The sequence below is a fragment of the Neopsephotus bourkii genome, unplaced genomic scaffold (genome assembly GCF_033783945.1).
Source record: "Neopsephotus bourkii isolate Nb327-2 ecotype Australia unplaced genomic scaffold, CSIRO-AGI_Nbou_v1 NB_1306, whole genome shotgun sequence".
NCBI classification, from domain to species: Eukaryota; Metazoa; Chordata; class Aves; order Psittaciformes; family Psittacidae; genus Neopsephotus; species Neopsephotus bourkii.
The window spans coordinates 20353-42102 of record NW_026901788.1 but is presented as its reverse complement, the minus strand read 5'-3'; the positions used below and the strand labels follow the sequence as shown (position 1 = coordinate 42102).

Genomic DNA, 21750 nt, shown 5'->3' with positions numbered 1-21750 from the left:
TGGGTTCTCAGTGTGGTCATCACTTCTATATTTTGGGAGGGATATAATGGGGCCCTGAGCAAAACCAAACCTTTGAACAAATAAAATGAGAAATAGTTCATACAGTAGCCCTTCGACCAATCGAGACCAGGCAAGATATGAAAAAAAGTGCTTTACACTGCAGCCGAGGAGAATGATCCTACCTGGAGCCTTTGGCAGAAAACTCCAGGGGACACTCAAGGTCAACCACTCGGCTTTTGGAGTAGAGAATACAGAGGATCCGAGGCCAGCTATACCCCAACTGAAAAAGAGATACTGGCAGCCTATGAAGGGGACTGAGCTGCTTCAGAAATGTTGGCACTGAAGCAGAGCTCCTCCTTGGCACCCTGGTTGCCCATGCTGAGCTGGATGTTCAAATGCAGGGTCTCCTCTACACATCATGCAACTGATGCTTCATGGAGTAAGTGGGTCGCACTAATTACACAACAAGCTGGAATAGGAAATCCCAGTCATCCAGGAATTCTAGAAGTCATTATGGACTGGCCAGAGGGCAGAGATGTTGGAATGTCACCAGAGGATGAGGTGATGCATGCTGAAGAGGCCCCACCATATAATAAACTGTCAGAAAGTGAAAAGCAATATGCATTGTTCACTGATGGGTCCTGCCTCATTGTGGTAAAGCATCGGAGAGGGAAGGCAGCTGTATGGAGTACCCTATGACAAGTTGCAGAAACTGCTGAAGGAGAGGAGGAATCGAGTCAGTGTGCAGAGGTGAAAGCCATCCAGTTGGCCTTGGACATTGCTGAAAAATGGCCACTACTTTATCTCTATACTGACTCATGGATGGTGGCAAATGCCCTGTGGGGGTGGTTGCAGCAACAGAAGCAGAATGCTGGCAACAAAGAGGTAAACCCGTCTGGGCTGCTGCACTGTGGAACGATATTGCTGCCTGGGTGCAGAATCTGGTGGTGAAGGTAAGCCACATAAGTGCTCATATACCCAAGAGTCGGGCCATTAAGGAACACCAGAATAACCAACAGGAGGATCAGGCTGCTAAGATTGAAGTGTCTCAGATGGATTTAGATTGGCAGCAACAGGGAGAATTATTTTTAGCCCCATGGGTCCATGACACCTCAGGCCATCAAGGCAGAGATGCAACATATAGATGGGCTCGTGATGGAGGGGTGGACTTAACAATGGACCCTATTGTCCAGGACGATGGCTGAAGTACAAATAGAGGGAGGCCTGGCAGACTGACTATATCACACTCCCACCAACCTGCCAAGGCAAGCGCCATATGCTTACCATTGTGGAAGCAACCACCAGATGGCTGAAAACATATGCTGTGCCCCACCCCACTGCCCAGAACATTATCCTGGGCCTTGAGAAACAAGTCTTGTGGTGACATGGCACCCCGGAGAGAATTCAATCAGACGATGGGACTCGTTATTTCCCTTATCAGTATCATTATTAGTAGTAGGAGTAGTGGGTTTGTATTATACCTTAGTTACTGGACTGTTCTTATCTCAACCTGTGGGAGTTACATTCTTTCGATTCTTCTCCCCATCCCTCCAGGAGTGGCAGGGGAAGGAAGAGGGTTGGGAGTGAGCAAGCAGCTGCGTGGTTCTGAGTTACCGGCTGGACATAAACCACGACAATTATTCAGCATGTTTAAGGAGCAGATTTATAGGGACGATAGTGTATTTTTCATGAAGTTTCCCTGTATGGAAACACTGTTTAAATACACACCCACACACCCCCCCAAAAGAAAGCAGGGCAATTTTTGTAATGCCTTAGGCAACTTTAAGATTAGAGTATTAGCTATTATTATTGTTTGTATTAATGGAGAAGGCATTTAAAATGTCAGTGTATAAAAACAGAATAAAACTATGTCAGCAATCTGTGAAAACACCGTAAAAGCATGAATAGCTCATCTAGCAGTACAAGTCTTTGACCTAGTTGTCAGTGCACAGAAAATGTCCAGTAGAAAGACAGACAACAAACTGAAACAAAAATGCTTATATTTGAACAGAAGAGAAAATATTGCCATGGTACTGAGCTTATTACTGTTTGTTTGATTTTAAAGAACCAGAAACTGTACCTGAAATGGTAGCTTCCTCCTTTTTGGCCAAATCCACTTCCAGGTACAACACATATTCCAGTCTCTTCCAGAAGTTTCATGCAATAGAACATATCAGGTGCCATTTTATGAACCTAAGGGAATGAATGCTTTTGAACTATTGAAGTCAAAATATTCCAAATACATAGAATTTTATTACTGTTTTTCTTCCTGAATCCTTATCTTACAATATTACTTTCTTATTCTGCTTACTAAAGTGAATGAAGAGCAGTTGCTAGTAGGACAGCTCACACTGTGAATTAAATAAGAATATCTCATGGAGGAACAAGACTGAAGAACCTAAACAAAACACTCTCTTCAAAAGAAAGGTTTTAGATGTTCTTGGTTTTCCCCTTAACTTGCTTGTAGCTTTTTGTCAAATGTCTCAAAATTGAACTTATATAAATCTAAGCAACTGACATTTGACAAGATGAAATTAATTTGAGAGCTGTATTCCACTTACTATTTTTTCCCACGAATTATCTACTGACTAAAAGTCCCCTGATTAATAACTATGTAAGTTCTTAAATAGATGCAGGTTATATGCCTAATCAAATAATCAGCTGAAAACTAGCCCTATTTATCCTCAGCTAAGCTGATAAATTTCCCTTTAAAAAATATTAGATGTTAGGGAATACAGCTCTAGTTAGGATCAAAAAGACTTGTAATTCAGTAACATAGCTTACTGGCCCAAATACATAAAGGTAAAATTTGTAAGAAAGTTTCCCTCCCTCTTTCCTACACTTCCAGAATGGGGCTTCTTTTGCAGGGTCAGTAGTACACTGCCATTCACAATGCCCATCACATGTCCTGGACTACCTAATCCAGGCACAGGCAGCAGCTTGGAATTTGCACAGGTCCAGCTACCTGCCCACTGTATGACTTTATTTAACACTAACATCCTTGGGCAACATTCTCAACCTGGAAGCCTTACCATTGTGATGAAATGATCAGGTTTGTTTTCCTCTCTTAAAATAAAGGTCATGTTATATTTAAGATCATACATAGTCAATGAAGTACTGCTTTTGTAACTATATGAGCTTACTCTATCTCTGGAATAAAAATTCATCATTAGAAAGGCAGGCACAAGTGTGTGAAGGTTAAAATGGACTGGGGTAAAAATGACTGACTGACCTTTGCTTCCTCAATGGCTTTGGAAGGAATAAAGATCTGTGGGAAAGCATACATAGCTCCTTGAAGTGGATTGCAGTGCATTCCTGGTATCTTGTTAAACATGTCTTCTGTTAGTTTGGCTTTTTTGGCAAGACTGTTCAAAACAGACTCCTTCTCCTGTTTAAAAGGAAGGTGTTCAGTTGGATGTATTTGAAGTGGCAATAAAAACACCAGAAAAACCTATGATGCTTCAAGAAGCCCCCTCAAATTAAGCACTTTCAGGGCTTTGCAGAGCTATTAGAGCAAATGATGTTCCTAATTCCAGTCATACTCTTCAAGACATCAGTGCAAAAATGCATTAGCAGGATACAACTACAAAGCATTGTAGATAGCCAATAACCTGCAGAAGTCTCTATTTGCAAGCCCTCTTCTTACATTCTTCCTTCTGAGCATCCACTCTTGGCTATTTTTTGAAATCACATTAGTTTAACCTTTGATCTGACTCAATACTGTAATTTCTTAAGGCAGATTCAGTTTCATTTTTACAAGTGAGAAATTCTATGTATAATTTAATACAGAATGCCATGTTGTTCAGTTTATAGAGGCAGTGGATACCTAAGAACAAGGCTGATTTTACAAGTTTATTTGAACTTACATTCCTGTTTAGATTTTAGTAAAAGCAAATCTTAGTAATTCCTATGTCTTGCTAAACACAGGAGAGAAGTTCAGCAAGAAAGCTTATATGATAATGCCTTCTTAGTTTTGGGGTTTTTTTTTGGCTTCTAAACAAAGGAACTGCAAAAGCAATAAAAAGTACTCTGAAAGGTAGTCATATTGAGTTAATTTAAAATACCCTGCAGAGTTCTGTAAACTGATGTTATTACATGATTGTTGGAGAAGAAAGGAGTCTGGTCTCTGTGCATATTTTGAGTTCACAGTACTTAGGTTTAGGAAACGCACAAAAGAACAAGAATGTTATTGCTGACCTTTATGAACTGTGAATATGATTCTTCTCCAGGTATTGGAGGATTCACTACAACATCCATTGCTGCTTGTCCTGAGACTGGAGGACAAAGGCGAACAGAAAGCAACTTAACAAGCTGTCCTTTAATTTCTGGGTGCAAGTTAAGGACCTCCATATAACCTCCTCTGTAGCCACATCTGTGATTAAAGTGAACAGATCAGTTAACCTCAAGTGTTAAAGTACTGGAAAAGCAATGAAAGTGACTGCAGAAGTGGAAAGACATGAGGATCTTACAATATGTAACACACAGATTGTTGAAACAGCTGCTATACTGATGTTTTAAGATGGAATTAAATTATATGTCATTAAGCCCTGGTATCCCATCCACAGAAGAAGGTATACATGCAGCTTCCCCATTAGGCAAGTTAACGACTAACGTGGACTATTCACTCTTAAGAACAAGAGCACATGGCTGTAGCAGTATTCATTTAATCAGAAAATTATTTTTCTTTCATCTCTTCCTCCCCAGAACAACCAAACCCAAACATCTGTAATATTAAACATCCCAGTGATTCTTGAGCTGTTCCCTTGACTGCTGGAGACCATATTTTCCTTTATCACAGGTCCAGTTTAGGACTGTAGGATTTCACCTTTGTGGAACTGAGGCATTAGGTGTCTGAGATAAATATATTTTTTTATTTGGTACTTTGAAAACCACTGAGGTAATCCATTACTCTGTGCTTTAAATGCTTGTTTACCTTTTCTTAATTGTTTTCAGTTAAAATTATAAAAGACGGTGGATTACCTTCAAGTCACTAACATGAACAGCCATCCAACCAGATTAATGAGGAAGATGAAATATATAAAAAAAACCAAAAAAAAACAGACTTACTCGCCCATGTATCCCTTAGAGGTGGAGTGAAAAGAGGCCAGCTCAACATTGTTATAGTACTTGGGTCCCATCTCATACAGAATCTTTTTGAAAGAATGAAACTGGCATCCTTCAGAGTACACATTGTCCTGGTAAACCTGAACAGTCAGAAGACATTAATATGCTCTGTTCCCCCAACTAAAGATAAAAGATGACTTTTTAGAGAGCCAGGTCTGAAGAAACAGTGGTAACACTCAAAACTTAAAGCCATTAAAAGACACAAGGTTCTTTGTTAAATAATAGTTACTGTAATGATGCATTTTATCTAATACGGCCATACTTAATAATTTAACCTTTTGAATAACAGTGAGTGTCTTTGTATAACTTAACCTTTACTTGTATTTTTTAATTGATTTTTCTTCTGTTTCTTTCATTTGAAGTAGTCTGAGTATCACATATGTTTCTAGGTCAGTTCCAGCAAAGTTACTTCTCGTGTCTCCTTGCTCATCTTTCTAGTTCAAATCCAGATTAAGACACCTCTCATATTAATCCTCTGATATTAAGAATATTGCATGTTTGTTCATGGCTTAAAATGCTAACAGATAATCTGTTTCCTGCACTTAAAAACCACCAGTACCACACATGGAAAAAATTTACACCTTGTATGTGTACTCTTATCTGTGCTTTAGGGAGAAAAGAATATTCCATTACCTCATCAGCCAGAAGAAAAAGTTTCTCCTCCCAAGCAAAGTGTATCACATTTTCAGTGCACTTTCTGCTTTGCACCTGTCCTATGGTTTGATTTTTAAAGCAAGAAGAAAGTCAGTGGAGCATTTATATATATACAAATCTTTTCACCCAGACCTAGTTAGACTATTAGCTTTTCAGTAAGATATCCTTCTTTCTCAGAAAATTGCTACTGAATTTTATAATTCAATTTACTAAGTGTGAAATTAAAGAACATTTTTAGAGGAATTACGGTTCAAGGTAACAGTCCATCTGGCAAAGGAAGTGTGAGATACAGTAATTTAACTTATTAAGAGTACTCTGTGTATAACTGATCATTTGAAACACACATACGATGGTTAAGTGGGAGCTAGTTTCTCACTAATCAACCTCATCTATTCAAAAACCTAAATTATTCTGAGGGAAGCAGTGGCTGCCACTGAGTTCAGAGTGTTTAGTCGTTGACTTTCGGTGGCAAGAGGCTACAGGCCATGTCAGAGACAAAATCTTTTATAAAGACCAGAAGTGACCAAGTGATTCCACAAGTCTGCAGAAGTTCACTGGAAGCAGTGGCTTCAAATGGGATCCAGTGAAGTGAACTTGCTCCCTCCTGTCTTCCCAAATCCCTGGAGTTCCATAACACTGAAAATACGTTTCTAAAAGTAAGACATGGTGTCCTACTTAAAGCACTGATCTCTACAATTCAGCTTTACGTATTTCATAGGTATTTAGAATTTGCCTGTGATGTCAAAGGAGGAAGAAGGAAATAAAAAACAAAATGGTGATAAAACCCATCCATTAACCAGAATTGCTACAGACCTGTGGGATTTCCAGGGTTGATGATGCAGAGGACTTTTGGATTGCAGTATGCCTTAGCTTCCTTCAAGGAACGGCGAAGTTCATTCACATCTAGAGCCCAGCAATTTTCTTCATCCAAATAGTAGTTCACCTGGATAGCATCTAGGTCAGATATGGCTGCTGAATATAAGGGATACTGTGGTATAGGGATCATCACTCCTGTTCGGGATTTTCCACCTCCTGAGACCAGGATCTTTAAAATGGTCTGGGGAAAAGGTAGGAATAAAGAAGAAAAAAAGTCACACACCAGAATTAATAGTATACTCTAGAATAAGTTACTGATCTTACTTCTTCAAAAATCTAGAGTTAAGGTATCTAGAAGCATACAGTCATCTTCTCATACCAAAGGGCATTTATTTATTTAAAGTTAAGCTACTGACTGAGGGAGGATGGTCTAACTCAGCTTAATGGAATTCTTCTGAATGTTGTGGCTTCTAAAGACCATGTCTGATCAACTACAAAATTTAGGAAAAACATTCTGAGCATAAGCCAGAGGGAAAATTGGAAACAGGAATATCAAGATCATGATTTTTCTACTGTCCCCAGTTGTAAGCAACCAACAACAAAATCAGCTAGCTCTTGCTTGCTGCCTTCCACTCATCTACTAACCACATGAGGCCAGTAAATAACCCCAGAAATTAGAACTAGGGCCTGTGGAGGTTCTCCTTTGGAACAGAGACACAGAGATAAGGAGCAATTGTGTCCAGATGAGAATAAAGCTAGAGACTCACATTATGGTTTCATTTTCAAGTAACTGAAGAGACCAAAAGTCTGCATGTCTTGGGATGGAAACCTAATGTATCATATGTACTTTACATTCAGAAGATACAGCTAGAAATGCTTGTGCTAAGGTCACTACAGAGTATTTGCCTGTGACCAGCAACTGTATGTCTGTGTGTGTCTGTGTAGGTTCTTTACATGTGAATTAAATAGAGTTCATTTGGTGCAGGAATGGAGAGATTTCTTGCCTTTATAATCAAGGGAGAACTCTGAAGTACAGATTCAATCAAAACAGACATCCTTATCATTATGTAACTGATAGTGTAAAACCAAAAATATCTCTTCAGATATAACAGCAGTATACTTGAAGTTTCTTGCTGGTTCTAGGACAAAATCTGCCTTTCTGTGCCTTTTGTCATATACTAACTCAGCTGCTAACCTAATGATTTATAATCAACAGAATTTTGCACCCACCACTAGTTTAAAAATACCAAGTATCCAAAATATATAATCAGGACAAAGTGCAAATTTAAAAACCCTTTAACACTCTCTGTCCCCCAAATTGTTTTATCCTTGGAAGTGCCAAATAATGAGACTCATTGTACTGCTGACTTTTCATCACTAGTAAAATCAAACAAGCATGGTACAGACTTGATATGCTATGCTGCCATTCCTGACAAGCTGCCAGGTTAAGACTTGGCATCATAAACTCTGGAAAGCCAATTCACTAAAGACCTTTGGAGAACTGCTTGTATTAGAACACTGTCATTCTGAACTCTGCCACTAGATGTCATTTTCAATAAAACAACAAAACCCAAACTTTTACAAGCAAGCTATAAGGGAGCTGCCTTAATAAAAGCAAATAACTTCTGGTTGTTGTAATACCAGTGAATGTGTCTGTGTAAAGGAAAAATGTAAAAGAGACAGTTATCCCTGTCTTAACTGAGGACCAACTCTGAACCTTGCTTGAAGCCAAAACCTTATGGGTTTTTTTCCCCAAACAAGCTGGCTACTGAAGAGATTTTGGGGAATTTCACTGGCATTAATCTGCACTAGCAGAGAGTTTACTAGGAAGAAGAGCTGCTGGACTTCTCACTTCATTCTCTCCACTCCTCTCTTCATTCCCTCTTCTCTCTGCTACAGACTCATACCTTCTAATCTTCAGTGCTTATGTATCTTAACCAGTGAGGACACCGTTATTTAGTCTGAATGGTCTGAATCTCCTAAATTTATATTTAGGCCCCTATGTAGTTTATACTACCTTTTCAAAAGGTACAAGTTAATGTATATTAACAGACTTTGTTTCCATGTGCCTGCTTCTTAGCTGGCATCTTAAATCCACATAATTGGATGTATCGCAAATCCACTTAACGTGACTGCAGTACCTGTTAGATCAAACTCACAGGAGTTGTGAGACCAAATGTTCAACAGAGATTTGTATTTCCAAACAGAGATCTGTATTTCCAAAAAACTACACCAAGATTTAATTTTAACACTTACAGTAATACCATCACTTGCACCAGTGGTAAGATATATGTTATCTGGATCTGCAGGAACCCCTCCATCTCTTCTTTCAATATATGAAGCTACATCTTCACGGATACAATTTATACCTGGACTGGCAGTGTAAGATCCTGTGAAAAATGAGAAGAGAATTGATTACAATGAATAATCAGATTTTCTGTTTGCTAGCAAAACTCCTGAGCTAATATTTTATGAAGTTGTTCGTATGTATGAAGGCTTTGGACCCCCAGGATGGTTTCTGGGAGTTTGGGGTTGTTTTTTTAGTTTGGGGTTGTTTTTTAAGAGTAGGAAAAGGTGTTGGTTTGTTCACAAAACAAGAGTTCATTTGAAATTAGACAGATATAAGTATCACTAAAATATAAACATAATAAACTAGACTGGTAAAAAGTAGTATTTAAAGGCTACTCTGCAAACTGGGACAGCAATCCCATTTTTACTAACTCCAAGTTGTTTGCTTTATATTGAAAACCACTGCAGAATGTCAACCAACACCTATTTAACTAATGGGAACAAGGCAAAGAGGTAGCATGTGCAAGAGAAAGGGAAATAACTTCTTTAAATCCATGACAAAAATAAGATTTCTATTTGCAATATGAAGATAATACAATACCATTTTCTCCCACAGTCTGAAACCCTAAAAATCTTAAACTGCTTCTCTCTCCCCCCACAGCCTCTCCCACAACTGCTTTTCAGTTACTTGTAGCAGAAGCATTTAAGATCAGCCTAATCTATGGCCTCGTGCAGTTTACAGAGCACAACTAATAATCTTAAATAAAGTAAAATGTCAGATGCTTGTGTACATCATTGCTGAGCATGTGCAACAAATAAAGAGTAAAAATAAGACTAAGTCAAGGTGAAGAAAGGATTCAAATTATGAAGCTAAGACTGATGGACAACAAAGTGACAAGTTGTCCATCATATATGAAAAACCATGGCAGTCAAGTAAAGATACCGAGGACTGGAAAAGGAAAATATAACCCCCACTTTCAAGAAGGGGAAAATGGAAGATCCAGGGAACTACAGACCAGTCAGTCTCATCTCTGTGCCTGGCAAAATCTTGGAGCAGATTCTCCTGGAAAGAATGCTAAAGGACATGAAAAACAACAAGGTAGTTGCTGACAGACAATATGGTTTCACTAAGGGGAAATCATATCTGACCAATTTGGTGGCCTTTTACGATGGGGCTACGGAACTGATAGACAGGGGTAGAGCAGTTGATGTCATCTACCTGGACTTGTGCAAAGCGTTCGACACTGTCCCACACGACATCCTCATCTCTAAATTGGAGAGACATCAATTTGATAGATGGACCACTCAGTGGATAAAGAACTGGGTGGATGGCCACATGCAAAGAGTTGTGGAAGGTGGCTCAATGCCCAGCTGGAAAACAGTAACAAGTGGTGTCCCTTAGGGATCGGTGTTGGGACCTGTCTTGTACAACATCTTTGACGGCCACATGGACAGTGGGATTGAGTGCACCCTCAGCAAGTTTGCTGATGATACCAAGCTGTGTGGTTTGGTTGATATGCTGGAGGGAAGGAATGCCATCCACAGGGACCTTGATACGCTTGTGAGGTGGGCTGATGCCAGCTGTATGAAGTTCAACCAAGCTAAGAGCAAAGTCCTACACCGGGGTCAGGGCAATCGCAGGCACAGCTACAGGCTGGGCAGAGAAGAAATTCAGAGCAGCCCTGTGGAGAAGGACTTGGGGACGTTGGTTGATGAGAAAATGAACATGAGCCAACAGTGTGCACTCGCAGGCCAGAAAGCCAACCGTATCCTGGGTTGCATGAAAAGGAGCATGACCAGCAGGTTGAAGGAGGTGATCTTGCCCCTCTACTCTGCTCTTGTGAGACCTCACTTGGAGTACTGTGTACAGTTCCGGTGTCCTCAACATAAGAAGAACATGGAACTGTTGGAACAAGTCCAGAGGAGGATCAGGGGACTGAAGCACCTCCCATATGAAGATAGGCTGAGAAAGTTGGGGCTGTTCAGCCTGGAGAAGAGAAGGCTGAGTGAAGACCTCATAGCAGCCTTCCAGTATCTGAAGGGGGCCTATAGGGATGCTGGGGAGGGACTCTTCATTAGGGACTGTAGTGGTAGTACAAGGGGTAAGGGGTTCAAACTTAAACAGGGGAAGTTTAGACTGGATATAAGGAAGAAGCTCTTTACTGTGAGTGTGGGGAGGCACTGGAATGGGTTGCCCAAGGAGGTTGTGAATGCTCCATCCCTGGCAGTGTTCAAGGCCAGGTCGAACAAAGGTTGGACATACCTTGGGTTGTATGTTTTAGTGTGAGGTGTCCCTGCCCATGGCAGGGGGGTTGGAACTTGATGATCTTAAGGTCCTTTCCAACCCTAACTATTCTTTGATTCTATGATTCTTTAGAACACTCATGAAACTGTAGAATCTTCTGTGCTTGTTGGATGGAGTGAATTAACTCCTATCACTCAGTTATATGCTAGTAGTCTGCCTGATAATACGTCTGTTAAAGCATAATTTATCAAGACAAAGAACCATGGGACAAAATGGTAATTCAGAGCACAAAGTTCCCTGATGTCCTAAACATTTATTTTTACAGGACTAAAAGTTATACTGGGTCTGTACATGGGTCTCTGACCCATGACTTTGTTAAAGTAGAACAAACCTAAGCTGTCATTCTGTCTTGTGCTCCATTAAGCATTGACTCCCATGATTCAGTGAGGATATTCAGAAGACCTGAACTCAGTTTTCAGGTCTTCTACTCTTAATTGTACTCAACTGATAGCTTAGATCAGAACCCATCTGTTTGCAATGTAGGATGCAAACAAATAAACCCAACCCAGAAAACTGCATGTACACATATTAGACGTTTTTATATGTAGGACGGGGTAAATTTGTCAACTGCCTGGAAAGACATGACAGTTACCCCACATACAAAGTAACTATTGTCAAAGGAATCCCAGAGTATTTGATTTGAACACAACAGAAGTTGAGGACATACCTAAGCCTTCATATATAGTCTGGGAGTAGCAAGACTCAATATTATGAGTAGGGTTTTGACAAATGAAAGTTCACTGTAAGTGAGGTTATTTAGTTAATATCCAGAGGTCAAGACATTCATATTAACTTTGCAGTTAATACATTTAAAGAGGCCAGTATAGATGTGGGAACAACACTTCAAATGGCTTTACCATATCTAGTGAAGCCACTTTTCTGTTGGATGGACAGCTTTTGAAAATAAGCTTTTATTAGAACACATCACTTCAAGCTACATGAAGGGATCAGGTTTTAACCTTTGCTTTTTCCCATGAAAGCAAATTTCTCCTTCCCAGCCATGAAGAGAACAGCAGTAAGATGTCAGGCTAACAATTAAGTGATAGGAGTCACCTCCATTCAGCTGCACATCCACTTGCCTCAGATGACGTGCTTATGGAATGCTGTACAGAGGCTGATGAGCAACTGAGACCAAGAGAAGGGGCTGATACGTGATGCTAGAGACAGGGAGGGTGGAGAGAAGGCATAAACCAGTACAGCAGATCAGTAAGGTCTACAGTGGTTTTAGTTTTCAAAAATTTGCATGGCTAGTCACTACTTATCAGTAGGCCACACCATGAACTCTCCCCCTATCATTTTGCCCTAGGCTACTCCCATTTGACTTGTAATCATATAAAACATGATTAGGAAATTTCAGCACAGCAGATATTGAAACTACCTTTGCTGATTCTAGTACAAACAGGAACAACTAAAACTTAGACGCTTACCTAAGCTGTTTCCTCCGCAACCCTGCAAGATCCGTCTGGCTCGCTTTTTGGCATCTTCTGGAAAATTTGGGCTGTCCAACAGGTTTGGGTATGTACACAGTGCCACTACCTAAAGTGCCAAGAAAATGTAAATTGGCCACTTCTCAATGGTTATTTTAAGTTGAAAATATTACTCTTAACATTCTTTGGAAATTAAAATAACAAATACTAGGTAATTTAAAACAAAGGCTATTGAATTAAGGGGCAGGCTGGCAGGGGCGATACTGTTGTGGGGGTCTGTTACAGGCCACCGGATCAGGGTGAGGAAGTTGACGAGGCCTTCTACAGGCAGCTGAGAGCGGCCTCACAGTCACAGGCCGTGGTCGTCGTGGGGGATTTTAACTTCCCTGATGTTTGCTGGAAGGACTACTCGGCAACCCAGCCGCAGTCCAGGAGGTTCCTCCAGTGTATGGGTGATAACTTCCTCATGCAAATGGTGGATGAGCCAACCAGGAGAGGAGCGCTGCTGGATCTCATCCTCACTAACAAGGAGGGTCTGGTCGAAGGAGTGAAGGTTGAGGGCTGCCTTGGTTGCAGCGACCACGAGATGGTGGAATTCAGGATCTTGTGTGGTAGGGTCAGTAGAATAGCAAGTAGAATTGCAACCCTGGACTTTAGCAGGGCAAACTTTGGCCTCTTCAAGCAATTGCTAGGGGAAATTCCATGGACTAGGCTGCTTGAAGGTAAAGGGGCCCAAGATAGTTGGTTGACGTTCAAGGACTGCTTTTTCCGAGCTCAAGATCAGAGCATCCCGACACGTAGGAAGTCAAGGAAGAGGGTCAGGAGACCTGCGTGGCTAAATAGGGAATTGCTGGGTATGCTAAAGTGGAAGAGGAGAGTTTACAGGTCATGGAAGGAAGGGCTGGCCACTTGGGAGGAATATAAGGCTGCTGCTAGAGGATGTAGGAAAGCAGCTAGGATGACTAAGGCCTCCTTGAAATTAAAGCTGGCGAGAGGGGTCAAGGACAGCAGAAAGAGCTTTTTCAAATACATGGCAGATAAAACTAACACCAGAGGCAATGTAGGCCCGCTGATGAACGGGACGGGTGCCCTGGTGACACAAGATACAGAGATGGCAGAGTTACTGAATGCCTTCTTTGTCTCTGTCTACTCTGCTGGAGGCAGTCCTGAAGAGCCCTGTACCGCTGAGTGCTCAGATGAAGATAGGTCAATGGAGCGGTTTGCCTTAGTCGATGAGGAATGGGTTAGAGACCATTTGAGCAATCTGGACATCCATAAATCCATGGGTCCAGATGGGATGCACCCGTGGGTGCTGAGGGAACTGGCAGAGGTCATTGCTAGACCGCTCTCCATCATCTTTACCAAGTCTTGGGAAACGGGAGAGGTGCCTGAGGACTGGAGGAAAGCAAATGTCACTCCTGTCTTCAAAAAGGGCAAGAAGGAGGACCCGGGTAACTATAGACCGGTCAGCCTCACCTCCATTCCTGGGAAAGTGATGGAACACCTTATCCTTGGTGCCATCTTAAGGCATATCAAGGATAAGAGGGTTATGAGGGGCAGTCAACATGGCTTCACCAAGGGGAAGTCATGCTTGACCAATCTCGTAGCCTTTTATGAGGAAATAACACGGTGGATGGATGATGGCAGAGCGGTGGATGTGGTCTACCTTGACTTCAGCAAAGCATTTGACACAGTCTCCCACAGCATCCTCGCAGCTAAATTGAGGAAGTGTGGTCTGGATGATCGGGTAGTGAGGTGGACTGTGAACTGGCTGAAGGAGAGAAGCCAGAGGGTTGTAGTCTATGGGGTGGAGTCTAGTTGGAGGCCTGTATCTAGTGGAGTGCCTCAAGGGTCGGTACTGGGATCCGTATTATTTAATATATTCATCAATGATTTAGATGAGGGAATTTAGTGTACTATCAGCAGGTTTGCTGATGACACTAAGCTGGGAGGAGTGGCCGACACGCCAGAAGGCTGTGCTGCCATTCAGCGAGACCTGGAAAGGCTGGAGAGTTGGGTGGGGAATAACTTGATGAAATATAACAAGGGAAAGTGTAGAGTCCTGCATCTGGGCAGGAAAAACCCCAGGTTCCAGTATAGGCTGGGGAACGACCTGTTAGAGAGCAGTGTAGGGGAGAGGGACCTGGGGGTCCTGGTGGACGACAGGGTGACCATGAGCCGACACTGTGCCCTTGTGGCCAAGAAGGCCAATGGCATCCTGGGGTGTATTAGAAGGGGGGTGGTTAGTAGGTCGAGAGAGGTCCTCCTTCCCCTCTACTCTGCCCTGGTGAGACCTCATCTGGAATATTGTGTCCAGTTCTGGGCCCCTCAGTTTAAGAAGGACAGGGACCTGCTGGAGAGAGTCCAGCGCAGGGCAACTAAGATGATTAAGGGAGTGGAGCATCTCCCTTATGAGGAAAGACTGAGGGAGCTGGGTCTCTATAGTTTGGAGAAGAGGAGACTGAGGGGTGACCTTATTAGTGTATATAAATATATAAAGGGGGAGTGTCACGAGGATGGAGCCAGGCTCTTCTCAGTGGCAAACAATGATAGGACAAGGGGAAATGGGTACAAACTGGAACACAAGAGGTTCCACTTAAACTTGAGAAGAAACTTCTCAGTGAGGGTGACGGAACACTGGAACAGGCTGCCCAGGGAGGTTGTGGAATCTCCTTCTTTGGAGACATTCAAAACCCGCCTGGACACGTTCCTGTGTAACCTTATCTAGGTGTTCCTGCTCCGGCAGGGGGATTGGACTAGATGATCTTTTGAGGTCCCTTCCAATCTCTAACATACTGCAATACTGTGATACTGTTATGAAGAGTTTGCAGTTGTTTTGTTAAGGGTAGTGCTTACAGAAGTAAAGAAATCTTATTGGGTTCCAAGTTCTGCTCATAAAAACAGTTACAGAATTATTAACTATGAGTATTACAAACAGTGAAGACTGGAGTCCAGGTGATCTATGCATAGTACAAACACACTAAAACACAGTTAATTATTCATGCTATCTTTAAACAGCTCTATCCTCACTCTTTGTGTATTACTATCGCACTTTATTGACAAGAAACCAAGAGGTTAAAATGGAGCAGAACTGAGAAATATGATCAAATTTTGAAGCCCCAGTTATATGTTCTAATAATCCTTCCCAGAAATAACTTATAGCTATTACTAATTTGAATTTGTATGAAATAATTAATTAAAAAAAAAGTGGTGATATAGAACATAGCAAAAGTAGAAACATGACCTAGCAGAATTAAGTTTATGAAGGAATGTAAGACACAAATAATCTAGATGGCAGGGGGGTTGGAACTAGATGATCTTAAGGTCCTTTCCAACCCTAACTATTCTATGATTAATATGAGATCAGATTAATTTGTTCCAGTGTCTCATTTTTATGCTTACATGGTGTAATATGGATAGGCTGTTGTCATCTTCTGGGACAGTGACTGAAGAATTAATCCATGTGTGCACATAGTCATGGGGAGGAAGAATTTCCCATTTACCCAGTATATTATTTAATAACATTGGTTCTGAATAATTTGTAAGAAGCTCTGGTCTTCCTAGTTTGCTAACAGTTTGCTGTATAGCTCAATTTTATAATCTCATCACCTGGACCCCCAGTTTGATAGGGCTTCAGTTTGTCTTGGAACTCTGAATTTACATTATTATAGACTGTGGATATTACATGTGTGTGTAAGGGATGCTCAGTAAATAGTGTAATACTAGTTTTAAAATTTGCTTGTGTTTTAGGAATAATACACAAAAGTGAATTCCGTTGTAGTCTTTCCTAAAAGTTAACCAAACAGATGCAAAATGTGCAAGATCAGCAACATTACAACTAGTTGCACCCAACTGTATGAAGATCTTAAACCGTCAGATGAAGAAAGGCATTTGCTTTTTTCTTTGAAGACAACCACTTCCTTTTTTGAAGTGCATTATTGATAATGAATGTGCCGACTGATAATATAGGAGAATTGTCAGGAGAATGTATGGGTGGGGAATATATGAAACATAAGGAAAGCTACCGTGTTGAAAGAGGACACTCAGCAAGCAAGGTATAGGACTTCAGCTCAGAAATCAAAATCTGTAATTCTTTACAAAAGAACTATGTTAAGTCTAAGTGCATCTAGGGAAGCATTTATGCTACTACACACACCAGACAGATTTTAAGGCATTCTTGATAATCTAATAAAAAATTAAGAATAATATTTTATAATATTCTTACCTGACGGAGGAAGGTGATTGGCCTCTGTCCCATTGCATGCGCATCTCCAATGTTGGCTTTAATTACTTCAGTAAAAGGTTTTTTGATTCCCTAAAAAGAGATTATTCACAATGCATTGTTAGGGATGAAGTAGATGATAAGGAATTCCTCTTTTTTGGTATCTGTCATATGGCTGTACCTAAAGAATGCCTAATCTCAGAACAAAGAGTATTTAATGTAAAGCTTAAAACATTTCTTATATAATACTGCCAGTAAATCTTAAATGCTTTACATAAAAGATGCTGACCTTTAGTACTTTCTAGAGTAAAAACAGTAAAGATACTGCTTGCTTATTTATTTTCTCTTTAGATTAAATATTCATTGTGTGATTACCCCATTTTTCCATACATATGTTTTACAAAATATATCATAGTAAGGCCCTATATGAAAAACAGCAGAAGTGCTAAATAATAGCCATGAATACTTAAAAGCTTCCTAATCTTGGAAATCTGAACAGAGAGCTGTTTTTCCTATGAGGGACTGGATACATCATGAGAACAGAGAGAAAACAGTTGATGAATGCTGATTAGCAATCACAGCTCTTTAAAAAGTGAAATAAAGGGGAAAAAAGACAAGGAACTGATTGGTAGAAAAAAAAAAAAACGCCATTGATTTAAATAAAAAAGATTAACTTAAAGGAAAGGCCAACATTACAAGAATAAATAAGGTAGGCAAACCCAAATTTATAGCTTTTAAAATTTTCTAATGTATATTTAAGTATGAGAGACAGTAGAGAGACTTTCTAACAGCAACAGAAATTTAATGTGGACTAATGAAATGCAAAATTAGACCGATTCATTTTCTATACACAATTACCTATAACATACTGCTCTGGCTGCGGACTGAATTCACAAAGCCTCTTCCTGTCCCGTATATTTACAGCAAGTTATTGGATTTGGATATAGAACATGTGGCTGACAAGCCTTAACTAATTTTTGCTTTGTGTTAAGACTTCAAAGACAGACCAGAAACCAGATGTGCAAAGGTGACAATCACCAAAATATTAGTAGTCACCAAGATGCAAATTCCCAGATATACCAAGATTTGGACATGTACAGCTGTGTAATGTGGCTGAGAGGTTATGTGATAATGTGATTCAAATCCTCAATACAGATCCAGTCCATCATTTAACTGATAGCATTTAGGTTTTTCTTTTGCAATAGAAATAGGTAGTTAGAAACGGCATTAAGACAAGAGAGTTGGACTTTCATGATCCTGACTCAAATGTGTTATTTTTATAGGGACTTAAATTTAGCAGGATTTAAAAAAGAGCCCAAAAAACAACCAAACCTTCACTTAAAATAACTGAAAGTGACACACAAACTCTATCATATAATTTGCTTTTATGTTTTCTGATCTAAGTGAGTGCTTAAGTAAGAGTTGCATTTCAACCTTAAATAAGGAAATAAGAATAGGGATGCCAGATAAAAATTACAGGTATCTGAGGCTGAAGTTTAGCAATTTGCGAGTAAAGCAAGCATCTAGAAATAGGTTCTTTTCAAACTATCTGGGGTCCACTGATAGCTCAACATTATTTCATTCTAATTTGAAAATAAGCGGGAAAAGAAGCAAAGAAGCTACATGTAGAAGAACGAATTCAGTGTGCCTGAAAGTAAGAAAAGGTCCCACAGATTGTGTTTACATTTGGTCCTTCTTACAGCAAATAGAATCAGTCTCACTAGATTCGCACAGCAAATCAAATTTGGTAAAGAATAAGGGATACATTCTTTGCCTTACATTAGGGAGTCTAAAAAAACACAGCAGTTCTCAGTAATAAATGAAATGAAAATACCTTGTTTTACCAGATTAAAACCAGAACAAACCTCTAATAACATAAATACATTATGTTAGACAAATTAGATGGGTTTTGCACAGATATACTATTGTGATCTGCAATAAAAAATAGCTGCTTCATTGGTTATTGAAATGCTGAAAGGCACTCTGCATTTCATAATGCACCTGTGGAATTTTTATAGTGGTACAGCCTTTACAACAAGGTAACAGACCTTTTTGGTGTCCATGTCAAGTTTATTGCGAATTATTTCATAGCTTATTAGCATGGATACCAGATCTCTGCTAGTGCCCAACTTGGTGTTTATGCCATCACTGCCTTTGGGCGCCAACTGCAGCACTTATTCCATAAACCCCATACTACCTTTGCTACTAAAATGATTGATCTGAAGAAAACAGAAAAACATACATAACAGTTATCTTACTGTAAAGTCTTAGTAGAGAAAGAACAATGAGGTTTTCTGTGCTGTAAACACTGCTCCTACATACCTGCTTAAAGGGATGTGGTCCTCTTAACTAACTTGTATTTCTTGGTCTCAGCTACAAGAGATGTTGCCTTTTTTGTCTTTCAAAAGAGAGATATGTTTTTAAATAACTGGGGCCTTCACCTTCCCTAACATGCATTATTAATATCAGCAATTGTTTAGAACTGTCTTCACAAGATTCACTATATCCCCTCTTAGTGAAACCTAGGAAAAAATGGTTCTGACTACTTGGTTTTTTTCTCATCTTCTTCTATTGATTCCCAGTGTTTCTATGGAAAAGAATATCATAAGTTGTATAGATTTATGTTTGATTCCTCCATAACAAAAAAATCCCATCTTAGCATTTCAGAAAGAAAGAACAGGAAAAAATAAAAGGCAGGAACAAGTGTCAAATGTTAATAAGTCAAAGTTTCAAAGCAAATCAGAAGCTACATCAAGGGAAGTTTAGACAGTGCCTATGACTCTGCAGATGAGTTCAAGGTGGGATTCACTCAAATCCTTAAGACAGAGTAGCATTAGTCACTGGTTACTTGTGTCACAGGCACTAGTGTGCATGAGTATCCAAGGGAAGATTAACATCAAATACATTTTGGAAAGTCTGTGAAAAGATCTGTATGAAAGAAGGAAGTGTGAATGTGATGTTGATAACTTCAACATCAGGTTGTAGAACAGTCAGAAACATGCTGCAACAGGACATAGTTTGTTAGGGCAAGATTTATTTCACTGCAGAAGTCTAAGCAGTCTTTGACTATGTCAGCAACATGCTTGTGCTAAGACAATTTATGCCCCTGACAAGCCAAGGAACATATGGGGGGGGGGGGGGGGTTGGGGGGGGGTGTGTGTGCAGAAACTAGGCCATTAAATTGTTTTGCTTTCTTCAAGTGATAGAGAGCTGCCCCCATATTCTTCCCCGTTCATGCGCTCTCATATTTTCTGTCTCTTACATCCGCTCTCTCTCTCTGAGTACAATCAGGCTTTCAAGGTGTGTTGTTGAGGCAGTCTGACTGGATTGTAACTACTCTCTGCCAGCAGGCAGAGATTTGGAAAAGTGAAGCTTTCAGAACAAGAGCTCTAATAACAAACCTGGGAGCATTAAGTACCAGATTGATACTCATGTCTACTGAAGAGGGTATGAATCACATGAAGGAAGAAAAACAATCCCCAGCCCTTCAAAACAACCACTGCTACAACTTTCTGCCTTTTGTGACACCTCACACTGTCCTAACAACCTGATTCAGCCTCATCTTGGGAACAAAACCAATCTGCTGCCATTCTTTTGAAATTGTTAGCAAAGGAACTAATTGTAGTAGCCATTTTAACAGCTGAAGAAGCCTTCTTGCACTTCTAAATTCAATTGTAAAGTAGAAAATACAAAAATGCCTTTTTTTTTTTTCCAATTGCCATCTTCTTGATAATGAAAGTAAGAAAAGGTTTATATTAACTGAATAAAGGACTCTTCCCAGATTTGGAATAAGTTCTTTGGAGATCAGTTCCTTCAGCAGTGAGTTCTGTCACTCTCTTCAGAGGAAATGCAGCCTTTTAAGAGACCAGATGAAAAGCCTCTGAAACCTGAAACAGGTCAGACAGGATTATTGTGACTGTGTCAGTGTTCTGACTATCACAGAAAGCTGGGAGAAGGGAATTTCACATGTGAACCAGAATTCATTGGTGCAAAGTCCACACAAATCTTTATGTAAATAACCGGGTTTGGGGAAACTTCCCCTAGACACCCCCACAGCCTCAAGAAACCCAGCAGGTCTGGAGTACAGTATGAAATGATGTCACCAAGCAAGAACTGTTGGGAGAATTATCCAAAAAAAAAACCAAAAAACCCAAACTAAAAAACCACAACTATATGATGCCAGAACATACACTTTCCCAAATAACTACCATGAAGGCAGTGCATTGCCAAGAGCTGGTTTGTCTCTTTGGAGTTTTAGTATATCTGGAGGTTCCCTTTATGATGGTACCATTTAAGAATGCTGACAAATTGCAAACTAACACTGTGCCCAGAAAGTGTAAAGGGTGCAAACTAACCTAAAGCTGTCTTTGCTGAAGTTTTCAGTGAATTTCAAAGGAAAATCCTCAGTCAGTAGAAAGGCTTGTGTGATTTGGTAACAGGAAAGAATTGAAAAGGGTTCCCCTGAAGAGGCCATAAAAGTGTGAGGCTCTTTCAATCCCAGAAAAGCAACATGGCATTTCAGCTATTTCTAAATTTCTGAATTTGTCTACTCTTGGCTGCTTCATTTTCATTGCCATTGTTTTCTGCCTCCCTGTGATGATTATCAGGCAGTAACATCACACTATGAAACACTGTGCTATTTCCTTAGCACAAGCTGAGTCTATTATGCTGTGACTTGCACAAACAAGCTGTATAAGAGAGCTGGCAAAACCAAACATAGTTGAGATCTACACTGCAGTAGGCAACTTGCTTGCCTCCCCCACCTTCTCAAAGGGCCAAGAAAGCGCTACCCAGAGGATCTTAACTAATAGGGACTTGAAGGCCTAAATTAGCATTCCAATCTTTTTATTAAAACAGCTCACAACAGAAAAATAAACCTGACCTGCTTCTCACAAAGTAAGGCTTTGAGTTTG

The 21750-nt window shown here is 40.2% G+C and overlaps 2 protein-coding genes across 3 annotated transcripts in view; both read right to left on the bottom strand.

Annotated features, from left to right (window-relative positions):
- LOC133219081 (E3 ubiquitin-protein ligase RBBP6-like) overlaps positions 1 to 21750 on the bottom strand; it is a 65605-nt gene that overhangs the window by 29049 nt on the left and 14806 nt on the right. The window lies entirely within an intron of this gene.
- LOC133219080 (alanine aminotransferase 2-like) overlaps positions 1 to 21750 on the bottom strand; it is a 42885-nt gene that overhangs the window by 9048 nt on the left and 12087 nt on the right. Inside the window, exons 2-10 of the mRNA XM_061366127.1 lie at positions 16841 to 16930; positions 12616 to 12724; positions 8851 to 8984; positions 6592 to 6835; positions 5758 to 5837; positions 5068 to 5204; positions 4198 to 4372; positions 3233 to 3388; positions 2081 to 2193 (exon numbers count right to left, since the gene is read on the bottom strand). Coding sequence (XP_061222111.1) covers positions 2081 to 2193; positions 3233 to 3388; positions 4198 to 4372; positions 5068 to 5204; positions 5758 to 5837; positions 6592 to 6835; positions 8851 to 8984; positions 12616 to 12724; positions 16841 to 16930 — 1238 coding nt within the window. The remainder of the gene's footprint in view (positions 1 to 2080; positions 2194 to 3232; positions 3389 to 4197; positions 4373 to 5067; positions 5205 to 5757; positions 5838 to 6591; positions 6836 to 8850; positions 8985 to 12615; positions 12725 to 16840; positions 16931 to 21750) is intronic.